Below are 13,113 nucleotides of genomic sequence, written 5' to 3' on the forward strand. Positions count from 1 at the left end.
CCCAAGAACAAATCGCGCAGTTGGCCGCTCACCTGAGGAAGCCTCTGGCGCCCGGATCCGCCGGGCGGCCTGGGCCAGCGGGGCCCCCAGGCCCCCCGGGGCCCCCAGGCTCCATCGGCCACCCCGGTGCCCGAGGGCCCCCTGGATACCGCGGCCCCACCGGAGAGCTGGGGGACCCGGGGCCCAGAGGTGAGTGGGCCGCCGGCCGCGCCCTGTGCCCGGGCACCCTGGTACCTCAGTGGACGTTTCCCTCGAACGCCGTCAGGGCAGCATTTGGGGAGGCGGCGGCACCGGGGCCGTCGCAGAAGGCAGGAGTGTCCCGGCCCGGCGGCCCCCGGGGAGCGCCTGTCGCTGACCCCAGCCCGTCCCTCCCCGTCCCAGGAGCTCTTCCAAACCGGCCTCCAGCGCCCACTTCTGTGTGGGGCCGCGGTTGGCCGGATTCCAGGACCCGCCAACTTACTGACCAGATAATCGCGTTCCTGAAAACCAGCTTAAGAGAAAGGTTTCCAAGGGAAACTTCGCTCCCATCCCCCGTCGGCGGGCGCAACTCGCGGAAGCCGCCAGCTCGCGGGCTTCTAGGCCTCGAGGCCGAGCCCCCACGGAGCCCCCACGGAGCCCCCACGGAGCCCGGCTCCGCCCAGACGCGAGGGCCCGTTCCCTCAGCCGGCTTGGCGCTGCCCTGGAGGCGCCGTCCTCCACGTGGGGTCTGAACACCTTTGAAAATAGAGCTCAAAACTCCGCGCCCTCCCAGTCCTGGCGCTCCTGCTCCTTCTGGGTGTTCCCCGGGGAAGGCTGTCCACGCGGGCGCCCCGCCCGTCACGCGCAGCCCAGCGCACCCTCACGCGTCTGCTTCCCGACAGGGGCCCCCGGGGACCGAGGAGACAAAGGCTCCGCGGGTGCGGGTCTGGACGGGCCGGCCGGGGACCAGGGCCTCCAAGGTACGTGCCCGTCAGCGGCGGCTCTGTGGCCACGCAGCTGTCCCCGGGGCTGCGGCTGTGGGTGGACGCGTGTCCGACTCCCGAGGAACGACGTGCCTCTCCGGGCGACGCCTCTCGGGCGGTCAGGAGCCGTCTCAGTGACCTCGTGTGACACCAAGAGGCTCGGGCGGGTCTGTCCCTGCGCGGGCGGCTGGGTTCCAGGCAGGGAGAGCCGTCCAGCGTCAGCGTCAGTCACGAGCCAACACAGTGCCCCCCGAGGTGGCCCACGCGTACCCGGGATGCTGTCAGGAGCAGCGCCCCCCCCGCCCCGTCCATCCCCCCAGCCGCACACACACGTCACCTAGGACAGCGCGGGTCACGCTCACACCCCCTCCTCCCCTGCAGGCCCTGCCCACGCCCCCCAGCCGACCCCATGCCTCCCTGTGCTCAGGGGACCCGTCCCTGAGGTGGGGGCCCCCGGGCTCCACTGCAGCCCCCCCCCATCCCTGCTCACCAAGCAGCTCTGCACACGTACCCCTCGCCCCCGGAAGACCCTGTCTTCACTCGAGCTGCCATGCTCGGGGCAGATGCCAGGCCTCCACGGCCTCCCCACCTCGTCCTCCGCGCCGCCTCCTGCCCTCGGCCCTTCCAGAGGGAGGAAGCAGCCCCTAAGCAGCAGGGCTGGGGGTGGCGGGCTGAACGGATGGAAGTCACCACCGACGTCCTCTTCTCCCGTCAACACTCACCTTCCCGCTCCGCCTCCAGGACCACAAGGCGTGCCTGGCGTTAGCAAAGACGGCCGCGACGGGGCCAACGGCGAGCCCGGGCCTCCAGGCGATCCTGGCCTCCCCGGTGCTGTGGGTGCTCAGGGGACACCCGGCATCTGCGACACCTCGGCCTGCCAAGGAGCTGTGATGGGAGGCGGCGGGGAAAAGTCAGGTTCTAGAAGCTTCTAAAACGTAACCAAAGGAACTGAGGTGGTGGTGCCGATGCCAGCAGGGAGCTCTGGAGGGACGCCAGGAGTCGGCGGCACTCTGTGCCGGGAGGGGACAGCATGCCACCCGCGGCGGCCCCCGCGGCCCTCCTGGCCTGCCCCTCGTTCCTCGGTGGCAGCAGCCGGACACTTGTCCCTGAGAGCATCCGTCATAGACCTGTTGCCCAGTGTCGTCCTCCGCGCATCTCCACCTGTGCATCAGCTCTAACATCGTACCTCGGGCACGGGTCCCGTGTGCACGACCAAGACCCCACTTCTGAGAGGGAGACAGGGCACAGGTACACAAAGTCACGTACGATTCCACGAGACCTAAAACCGCAAGCTGTTCACACAGCGCTTGTGTAAGGAGATCTGCTCACAGGTAGCGGCAGATGAACCCGAGCGACCCCAATCTAACAAATAAAGGATTTCACGTACGGTACCCCCTCCACACATGGTCTAGTCTGATTTACCTGCTTCCTGGGTACAAACTTTTGACTGTCTCTGAGTAACAGTATTTATTGAAGGAAAGTCTACTGCTATTACCTGTTGTGATAAATAAAGCCACTCGTGTGAAAGCCTCAGTTCCAAACACTACAGTTTATTACACAGAAAGTAATGACAATACGAAATGAGGGCGCTGAAGTAATCCACTGTGACAGTATTTCATTTCTGGACAAAGTGCCTTCAAAGGGAGTCTCTGGAAAAGGTCCAGCGGGAAGGCTGGACAGGGACCAAGTTCCGCAAACGCGGCCCCGGGCGACTCAAGTCAGCACAGGGGGGGAAACAAAGGAGCAAAATTTCCAAACTACTTCTAATCAAGAACAATTTAACTTGTTCCAATTGCTAAGTGGGCATATTTAAAATGTAAATAAAATAAGTAAAAAGCGGTATACCTTGGAAGACTAAGGAAATTACAAAGGATGTTAATTTTTGAAGTTATCATGTTAAGAAAACATGATGGAATCAGGCAGATAATTGAAAAGTTTCTTGCTAATTGTCAACATGTCTTCATCCCCAAATGGTCTAAGAGGACACGAATGGCTAAGTATTTTGTTCTAGACAAACATCTTTACGAAACGTCCCCACCGGAGGCCCCTCAACTCGACTCACGTGCCCCAGAGCCCGACGGCCGGGCTCCAGGGCTGCGCGGACGCGCGGGGTCCCGGGCTGCAGCCGCCACTGCCGGGAACTAGCGGTCCCTTCCGGTCACTTGACGTCCATGGCCGGGCTGCTCTGTAGGCTCTCCTGTGCGGGACGCGCCACCAAGGAGTCCGGTCTGGTCAACTTGAGCCTTCTGCCAGTTTTACCGCAAAACACACTCTCGAATTCCTGAAGTTGAGAAACAACCATTAATGCCCTAAATTCACAGACCTGGAAACCATCTAAGAAACACAAAAGGCCGGGGGGGGGGGGGGGGGGGGGGATGCCTGGCTGGCTCAGTCAGTGGAGACGTGCCGCTCTGAACCTTAGGTCATGACTTCGAGCCCCATGCTGGGTATAGAGCACTTAAAATGAATAAAAATTTTAAAAACTAAAAATATACAACAGGCTGAAATTATGAGCTAAACTACTTTATATAAAGGTGTCATCCAGGAACTCATATCTCATAAGGGGTGTATGTGATAAAATCAAGAATTCAAACATCTTTCTCACATTTACACATATTGTTAATTTTCTAACGGATTCCCATAATGCCTGTCCATATCATAAAGCCAAGCCTTCTTTATTTAAAAACAAGCAGTCATACTTGTTTTTTTAAAGATTTTATTTATTCATAAGAGACACAGAGAGAGAGAGAGAGGGGCAGGGACACAGGCAGAGGGAGAAGAAGGCTCCATGCAGGGAGCCCAATGTGGGGCTCAATCCCGGGACCCCAGGATCACGACCTGAGCCGAAGGCAGATGCTCAACCACTGAACCACCCAGGGGTCCCATATTTTTTTAATGTAGTAAGGTCTACATACTACTTTACCGTTTTAACCACGTCTGAGTGTTGGGTGGGCTGCATCCAGCCCGTGCACAGTTGCACAGCAGCACTACCATCCGTCTCCAGAACTTTTCATCACCCCACAGACACCATGCCCACCACGTACCCCACGCACACCGGGGAGTGCTCCGTGGCAGGCCTGGCGTCAGGGGCCGGCTCTGTAAGACTCAGCTGGCTCGGGGAGCCTGGCAGGGCCGCCCTTGCTCCCGCAGCTCTGCCCCAGCTTCAACGGCGGGGTCGGGCTGAGCCATCCTGAGCACGCGGGGCAGCCCCAAGCTCAGGAGAGCAGCCAAGTGCAAGCAGCAGCCTGAGCTCTGAGCTCCTCGGCCTCTGCCTGCAAAACAAAGATCAGAGGTCTGCAAGATGCGCAAGCTGGGAAACCCTAGGACATCAATGAAGGGTGGGGGAGAAAGAAAGGGAGCCATCGTGAGGAGACCAAGGTCTGGCTGAGATCTGGGGAGCTGCTTTACAACGTCCGCGCACTGGAACTAGAGGGTGTTGTGCTGAGCGAGGGAAAGCCAATCAGAAACACAGGAGCTCACTCACATGCGGAATTTAAGAAACAAAACAGGATCGAGGTGGAAGGGAGGAGAAAATAAAATGATGAAACCAGAGAGGGAGACAAACCGTAAGAGGCCGAGCTCTAGGGAACAAACTGAGGGCCGCTGGGGGGCAGGGAGGGGACAACAGGGGAGGGGCACGGGGGCCGGGGTCTTGAGCCCTGGGTGTGACAAGCAACTGATGAATCATTAAGCTCCACCTCTGACACCAATAATACATTATATGTTAATTAATTGAATTAAAAAAAAAAAACCTCCAGCGAGGGTGGCAGGACGAGGGTGCAGGCAGGTGTCCCAGTGTCTGCGGCGGACCTCCCGGAACACCCCCTTTACCTGGGCCTGGATAAATTTCCCGAAGTTTTTTTAAAACACCACATTCTTCTACAACTAAATTTATGTTTATAGATTTTTCTGTTACGGTACAAAATATGCCACATGAAACTTTCCATTTTAGCCACTGCAGGTGGTTTTCTCCAGGGGCGTTAACTACCTTCACCATATTGTGTGACCACAACTTCAGACGTCGTCGTCCCCCAGACACTCCGTCCTCATGGAGCACTGACCCCCGCCCGCCCCCACCCCGCATCCCACTTTCCGTCCCTAGGAATTGGACACAGAAGTGGACTCATTTAGCATCTGTCCTTTTGTGACGGTTTCCTTGGCTCACAAGAGCGTCCTCTGGTCCACACACTGCGGCAGGCGCCGGAGCGCTTCCCTGGCCGAAGCCTACGCCGCGCGCACACACGTTGCTTATCCCCTCCTCTGCTGACGGTCACTCGGGCGCTCCCACGTCTCGGCCACTGTGAATAGCGCTGTTGAGAACAAAGTGTCCATCTGGGTCCCCGCTTTCAGTCCTTCTGGGCACCTACTCGCGAGTGGAACTGCTGGGTCACGTGGTAATTCTAATTTTTTGCAAACTATCACACGACTTTCCTCCGCCGCCGCGTTACATTCCCAGACTTGCTCTTGCCATTTGTCACAGCCACACCTGGCGTCTCAGCTGTGACGTGTATGAAGGGGCACATCCACTTGGCTGGCATTTCCCTGATGAACGGAGGTGCTGGGCATCTGTTCCTGGACCTGTTGGCCATTTGTTTATCTTCTTTGGAAAAAAGTATTCAAGTCCTTTGCCTGTTTTGAATCGTGCTGCCTGCCTGTTGCTGCGCTGTAATGGGCTTATACTGGCTTCGTGTCCGGGGGAAGCAGAAGTACTCTGCTGCGCCAGGAAACCCGCGAACCTCCTGGATGGCTGGACACGTGCCTGTCCGCTGTCAAAGTGGCGTCTGCCCGACGCCACCTGCCATCGGCAACTACCACCTGCGCTCAGGAGCTATGCCTGCACGTATCTCTAATTCTCTTCCCAAACTTTAAACGGTTTTAGGGTCTCCATGCAGCTGAAGATGAACCACACTTTGACCATTTCCTATATGGAATGACACTCAAAGCCCAAATATAAAATATTTGCCTATATTTGAGAAGGTACAATTTACCTTCGGGAATTACACAAAAGTCACAAGGAGGGAAACCATCATTTCTGACGTAAGAAAGGACTCCAGAGAGATCCCGAACGACGTGCACACGGTGAGGCCGGCGCTGGGCGTCCCCCTGCGGTGAGCACTTCGCCAGCAGGAGGGAAGCCACCGTGTGGTCTGGGTTCTCCAGGGACCCGCCACCTCCTGGACGGGGCCGAGGAAGCCGGCAGCTGCTGTCCTTCTCCCTCCACCAGCATCTGTTTCAGTGAAATGATAGACTTGCGAGGGAGTCTTAAAACGAATCAGAACACCCTGTGGTGGTGTCCGGCCAAAGCCGACATTCGCCTCAGATCTGTGGGGAGGAGAATGCCAAATATAAAGTGGCTTCCTTGGGGCGGCTGCCTGGCTCAGTAGGAAGAGCGGGAGATGCTGACCTTGGAGTCGTGAGCTCAGGCCCCACGTTGGGTATGGAGAGGACATAACTAAAAGTAAACTAAAGAAAATGAGGTGGATACATATATTTCTAAAGATCTTACTTATTTGAGTGAGTGAGAGAGCATGAACGAGGGGAGGGGCAGCGGGAGAAGCAGGGAGCCCCATGTGGGCTCATGACCTGAGCTGAAGGTAGGTGCTTCACCCACTGAGCACCCCCGGCGCCCCAGAAAGTGTACTTCTTGGAAGGAGAGAGTGGGGGCTCTAATCCCACGTGGAAGAGCTGCGCCAGGAAGGGGGGAGGCGGAGGACAGCAGGCGGACACACGCACCTGACGGGGCTGCCCCAGCTGGGCAAGCGGTCGGGGCCAGGCCGTGCCTCTTGGAGCAGGCCTGCCAGGCAAGAGGAGGAGAGCAAAGTGTCTCAATCGCCAGCATCATCTCACCCTAACACAATTCACCAGCGAAGAACACGCATTCTTTTCAAATAAACACGGAACTTTTAATAATTGACCACAGAAGAGGTCACGATGGGAGTCTCCACAAACTTTCAAAAGCCATTTCTTTATACAGACCATCCTCACTGATGACATCATAAAAAATGTGAAAAACAGACCAAAAGCTTTTATACCCAAGATATCAGAAAGAATAAACCTTAAAAAAAAAAATAAAGAAGGTAACTAAGATTTTAAAACAACATAAAAGCAGATTATGGTAGAAAAAACCCTAGCACTGCCTCGGCCCGCTCCCTGAGGCCAGGACACGCGAGGCCTCGGGAAGGATGAAGGCCTAGAGAGGACGGAGCGGCTCCGGCACCAGCAGAGCCTGTGCGCTGGCCGCGGCCGCCGCAGGGAGCTTCTCCTCCCGCCGTGCCCACCCCACAGGCCACCGTCCCACCTTCAGGAGCCAGCGAGGGGGGGTCTCTTGTGCAGGCGTGGGGCACCTCTCAATACGGGACCGGCGGGCCCTGCACGCCAACTGGACGCCGTCAGTCCCTCGGCCGCGCCCCCCAGGACTGTGGACTGATTTGGGGCCGAGAACCCCTGGGGCCGGGAGTTCTCACAGCCTCACAGCACAGAGTGCAGGCCGTGAAGGGAACGTGGGCCAAGGGCCGGCGGCTTCAGGGGGGACAGGAGCGAGGGGTGGCCCCCAGCCCTGCCGAGCTCCACGACCCAGCAGAATCGGGGATTCTGGACTGGATCCCGACGGGGAAAGTCATAGAGGACATTACTGGGCCAATAGGCAAAATCTAAATGCTGACCCCGAGCCGGACGACCACATGAAAGCAAGGTTAAATTTCCTGATTTTAGCACGTAAGAAGATAACGTATCTCCCTGTAAGATAAACACGAATATTTACGGATCTTCGATTCACTGTTAAATGGTTCAAAAAACATATGAGAGATGAAGCATGACACAACAAATGGGTTAAAATGTCAATACCTGGTGACTTGGGGTGAGTCTGGGGGGACACAGAGCTCCTCATACCATTCTAATTTTTCTAAGTTTCAAATTCTATCAAAATTTCCCATAGAACACAAGTCATCTAAATTCAGAAATCTGGGGCACCTGGGCGGCTCAGTGGTTGAGCGCCTGCCTTCAGCTCAGGACGTGACCCCGGGGCCTGGGATGGAGTCCCATGTTGGGATCCCTGCATGGAGCCTGCTTCTCCCTCTGCCTGTGTCTCTCAGGGATGAATGAATAAATAAATACATTAAATAAATAAATAAAATACAAAGATTTTCTAGGAGACGCCTGCAGACACTGGTGCCTATAACGACTGTGAAATTATGCAGCAAACGTGAGTGCGTGAGGGGAAAACGGTTGGCCCAGGGGTCAGGTGGGGGCATCAGGTACCATCGTGCTCTATGTCTGTTCCTTAGGAAAAGAACACAAAGTGACCTGAAACTAACAGAACACTGTACGATAATGACACTGGAACTAAAATGGAATTAAAAAAAAAAAAAAAAGACAAGATAAAGAGCACCAAGGGGACCAGCCATTGGCTGACAATGACCAGACCCCTCTACTGATGGCCTTCTGGACATCACTTGACACCTGCTGGGCACTGAAACTGCAGCACGTCTGAGACAGAGGCTGGACCCCCCCTGTGAACCCCATGTCCCCCGTGCGGTCAGCACCATCCACCCAGCTGGGCGAGCCAGGTCCCTGTCCCCCGTCCTGCCCTCCCGCTGCCTGCTGCCCCTGGCCAGCCCCGGTTTCGCCTCTACGCCTGCCCACCTCAACCTCTACTTCCAGGGTGACCTCGGAAAACATCAATCAGACGGTACCTGTGGAGACAGCACAACAGGCCTCCCTGGAGACGGGGTCGGGCCACCTCGGGGGCTTGTGAGCTGCAGCCGAGCGACACAGGCAGAAAGACTTACGTGGCGAGGGGGGCTGCCGCCACAGCTCCCTGCCCCAGCAACACTGCACTGGCCACAGCCTGCGCTAGTGGAAAACCACCACAACCACCAAAACCCCCTTCTCCAGCAGACTTCCGTCCAAAACAACCGCCCTGATTCCTCCCTAAAACCTAAGAAAGCTGGCCTTCCCTGTCTCTTGGGGCTTGCATGTGTACACTCCAGCTTGGGTATCCTGAATTGCAGTTCCTGTATTCCCCAATAAACTCATTTTGCTAGTAAAATCACTGACTTTTATTTTATTTATTTTTTTAAGATTGCATTTATTTTTTATTCATGACAGAGAGAGAGAGAGAGAGAGAGAGGGGCAGAGACACAGGCAGAGGGAGGAGCAGGCTCCATGCAAGGAGCCGGATGTGGGACTTGATCCCGGGACTCCAGGATCACACCCTGGGCCAAAGGCAGGCATCACTGGCTATTTTAAGGTTGACATGCCACTGCTACCTAAAACCCTCCAGAGCCCTCGACATCCAACCTAAGGAGCCCCCTCTGCAGGCAGGGCCCGCAGAGCAGCTCTCCTCCTCGGGACAGGACGGAGACACCTGAGCACCAACCACGTCACCAGCACTGTCTCGGTCTCATTCAAAGGATGATCCCCAGCATCTCGAACATAATAAGCCTGGGTAGAGTGATCTGTGGAATGAAAATATATACTAAAACGATTTAGGAAAATCGTTTAAAACACTCACATAGGTGCGCCTGGGTGGCTCAGTGGGTGAAGCATCTGTCTTTGGATCAGGTCATCGTCTCAGGGTCCTGGGATCAAGTCCAGCGTCGGGCTCCCTGCTCAGTGGGGAGTGTGCTTCTCCCTCTGCACCCCCACCCCCGCTCACTCTCTCACAAATAAATAAATAAAATATAAACAAATAACAAAATTCTCATGTGTCTTATCTGTAAAAACACAACTACACAAATCAGAGAGACCAGTTACTAAGAAAATAGCCATAGACCCTGCTTGGGGAGTTATGTGCTAATCCCAACAACATGTCCCCGACATCTACTGCAGCCTGTTTCTTTCTCTCTTTTTTTTTTAAAAGATTTATTTATTTATTTATGATAGACATAGAAAAAGAGAGAGAGAGAGGCAGAGACACAGGAGGAGGGAGAAGCAGGCTCCATGCAGGGAGCCCGACGTGGGACTCGATCCCAGGACTCTAGGATCGCGCCCTGGGCCAAAGGCAGGCGCTAAACCTCTGAGCCCCCCAGGGATTCCTGCAGCCTGTTTCTTGACACGTCCTAACTCTGATCCAGAAACAATCTACACATTCAATGTAATTAAGCTTCAGAAATACCCAGGAAACATAACACATATGGAATACAAAATATAGTACCCATAAGTTTTAGCCTCTTTAACCTCTGAATATATACAAAGACAGTTAACAAATTTTTTGTTGTAAGCACCTTCATCATGAATGAATTATATCAATAATTCACTATTAATAGGTACACAAAGCTAAACGTTAAGTCGTTTTCAAAAACATAAAAGCTTTTCTCCAAAGAAGACACCCAGGTGGGGAACAGGCACACAAAAAGATGCTCCACATCCCTCGGCATCAGGGAAACGCAAGTCAAAACCACCATGAGATCCCGCCTCCCACCTATCAGAATAGGTAAAGTTAACACGTTAGGAAACAACAGATGTTGGTGAGGATTTAGAGAAAGGGGAGCCCTCTCACGCTGCTGGTGGGGATGCGGGCTGGTGCAGACGCTCTGGAGATCAGCGTGGAGGGTCCTCAAAGAGTTACAAACAGAGCCACCCTACGACCCAGCAATGGCACTACTGGGTATTTACCCCAAAGGGTACAAAAATGCAGATTAGAAGGGGCTCCTGTATCCCAACGTTTACAGCAGCAATGCCCACAGCCAAACTGTGGAAAGACAAAGACAATTAAATACATTATCTCACTCATACGTGGAATTTAAACAAACAAAACAGATGAGCAAAGGGAAAAAAGAAAGACAAAGCAAGAAACAGAATCTTAACCCTAGTGAACACACTGAAGGTCACCAGAGGGCAGGGCTGGGGGCTGAAGGAGCGCACCTGTTGTGATGAGCACCAGGTGAGGTATGGAAGTGCGGGGCCACTGTATTGTACCCCTGAAACTAATATTACGCTGTATTAAATGGCTGGAATTAAGATTTAAAAAGCGATAAAAATATACATAAAAGCTTTATTTTGATTAAACTTAACAGTCTGCCTCTAACAAATAACATCAAAGAGTACCTGTATGATAAACATAAATGATCTAATCAGGAGGAATGTGACACAAATGTCACTCAATCGCGATCACACGTACAATGAAACCCCACAGCTCACGTACCGTGAGGACCACGCGGAGTCAGAGGGGGCAACAGAAACACAGACCCCCGCCAGGATCTGGACACAGCAGGCTCTTTTTAAAAGGCTCCCATGAGTGTGCACCCACCTCAGCTCGGTCCCTAACAGATGCTGCGGCCACACAGCGGCTTCGACAGCACCAGAATCAGGGTGCGCTGGTTTCACCTGAGGCCTCATCGGCACTCCCCCTGACCACCAGCACGCCGACGCCGGTACCTGGAGTCGAGGCCCCCCGGGGCAGAGCACTGAAGCCAAGGCAGTGAACGCCTCCGTCCCTCCATCTGAGCCACCAAGGAGGGGGCGGCCGGACTCCCACTCACACCACGTGTTCCGTCCCCCACGAGCCGCACTCACGCGCTGGGATTGCCCCTGGGGCCGAACAGACAGGGTCAGGGCAGTGCCGGCTGCCCGAGGAGCCAGGTGCTCGGGCCCCAAAGCCCCCACGTCATCCCGTCACCCAGCGTGTGAAAGGGTCTCTCTTCTCCGTCTTTGAATGCATTTGAATTTCAGACTGCTTCACGTTTATCTGCCTCTCTCCCCTCCTTAATTCTTACCTATTCTTGTTTTGTCCCTTCACAGAGTTCTCAGAGGCTGAAAATGTCATCACCCCTGAAGCCCCTTCAAGCCCCATACAAGCTGCTGCATACGGCAGGTGCTCAACGTGTTATCTGACGACTGCTACCAGTCACTTGGTGAGTCACTTGGTGAGTGAACCAACCCAGGCTGTGATTATTACTGTGGTAAACGGTGAGTTACCACATTAACGAGCGGAGCTCGTTCCCAGTGAACTCAGTATCTGACGCTGGATTCCAGGGAACAAAGGACACTCTGGGATACCTTAGGGAAAAAACGATAAATAAGATCACTGAAAACATTCGTAAAATTCTGATAATCTGCCCTGAACACTGACCTTTTTCAGAGAATCTCCATGTCTTTCCTGAATGTACTTTAGAAACGCTGTGGTCCACTGCAGGGTGGTCGCCTTATCCGTCTCCGCGTTGCAGAACGGGACTAAAAGGTTCAGCTCATCACAGCAAATGCGGATTCTGCGCCTACAGTCAAAACCCAAAGTAATCAAGCTGAGAAGTGGAAGCAAACGTCTCCCGGCCTGGCACCGGGGCTCGGGGACCGCGCTCCGCTGGTACCGCAGGGCCGTCCTGCTGCAGGCTCCTCCCCACAGACTTCTCATGGGCCAGGAGCAAGGGCCAGGTTCAAGTCTCTAGACCAGGGATGGAGCCAAACCCCCAAAACTGGAAGCAAAATTCTGTGTGTGCTTTTTCTGGGTAGATGTTTTTTCACTCAAAAGTTACCACCCCACTCTCCATGTGCCAAGGAACTCACCCACAGCTAGAGGTCAAGCTCTGATCTCCAACGGGGTCCCGGTTCAAAAAAGGATCACAGACTACCAGCCTGCTAACGTCCTGAAACCCCGTCTCTTTAGAGGTAATTCTTTTTTAGAGAGATAAGTTAAATCACAAGTTGAGTCTTACGATTAGGCCATTTTAAGTCTCACGGATGATACTCAGTGTAATGCCAGGTCCTAGAGAAGCTGACACGGAGAAGCTTGCGCAGCACGACCCTTGATGCCCACCTTCCCACATGCACACTTGGGCTCTGACGTGGCAACCTCATAAGGCCAACACGACAGCTGGCATTTTGACGCGTTCTCGAACTTCTAGACAGAGCCAGACCCTTTCCACACCCATGTGTTTGACTGCAGGACGTAGCTCTACTTTACAGACAAGAGCCGGAGAGGTGGTGAGCCTGCAGTGTGTGAACCTAGGGAATGTCAGGGTGTCCACACACGGTGTAAGGGTCCTACACGTAAGTACTCAGTAAATGTGGATGAAACGCCAGAGTAGGAAAGCTCTTCTTCATTGTTCACACAACATCCTTCAGAGAGACAGAGAGACAGAGAGACAGAGAGAGAGAGACTGTGTGTGTGTGTACAGGTCTAAGAACGATCGCTGGCTGGCTAGCTAGCTGGAATATCCCATAAAAAGAAAGAAAT

The 13,113-nt window shown here is 54.4% G+C and overlaps 2 protein-coding genes across 10 annotated transcripts in view; one reads left to right on the plus strand and one right to left on the minus strand.

Moving 5' to 3' along the window:
- The window catches only part of COL9A3 (collagen type IX alpha 3 chain), a 15,966-nt gene extending 13,294 nt beyond the window's left edge, over positions 1-2,672 (plus strand). For both annotated transcript variants that reach the window (XM_077873860.1, XM_077873861.1), the window contains 3 exons: positions 7-189; positions 861-938; positions 1,683-2,672. In XM_077873860.1, the coding sequence (XP_077729986.1) occupies positions 7-189; positions 861-938; positions 1,683-1,873 (452 nt within the window). In that variant the 3' untranslated portion in view covers positions 1,874-2,672. The remainder of the gene's footprint in view (positions 1-6; positions 190-860; positions 939-1,682) is intronic.
- Positions 2,472-13,113, minus strand: part of TCFL5 (transcription factor like 5) — a 15,680-nt gene continuing 5,038 nt past the window's right edge. For 6 of the 8 annotated variants that reach the window (XM_077873869.1, XM_077873866.1, XM_077873868.1 and 3 more), the window contains exons 5-6: positions 12,013-12,154; positions 2,472-3,222 (exon numbers count right to left, since the gene is read on the minus strand). In XM_077873869.1, coding sequence (XP_077729995.1) covers positions 3,100-3,222; positions 12,013-12,154 — 265 coding nt within the window. In that variant the 3' untranslated portion in view covers positions 2,472-3,099. Of the gene's footprint in view, positions 3,223-8,992; positions 9,398-12,012; positions 12,155-13,113 lie in introns of those variants that run through there. The other 2 variants (XM_077873864.1, XM_077873870.1) reach the window with 2 other exon arrangements.

This window comes from Canis aureus, chromosome 26, assembly GCF_053574225.1.
Source record: "Canis aureus isolate CA01 chromosome 26, VMU_Caureus_v.1.0, whole genome shotgun sequence".
Classification (NCBI taxonomy): domain Eukaryota; kingdom Metazoa; phylum Chordata; class Mammalia; order Carnivora; family Canidae; genus Canis; species Canis aureus.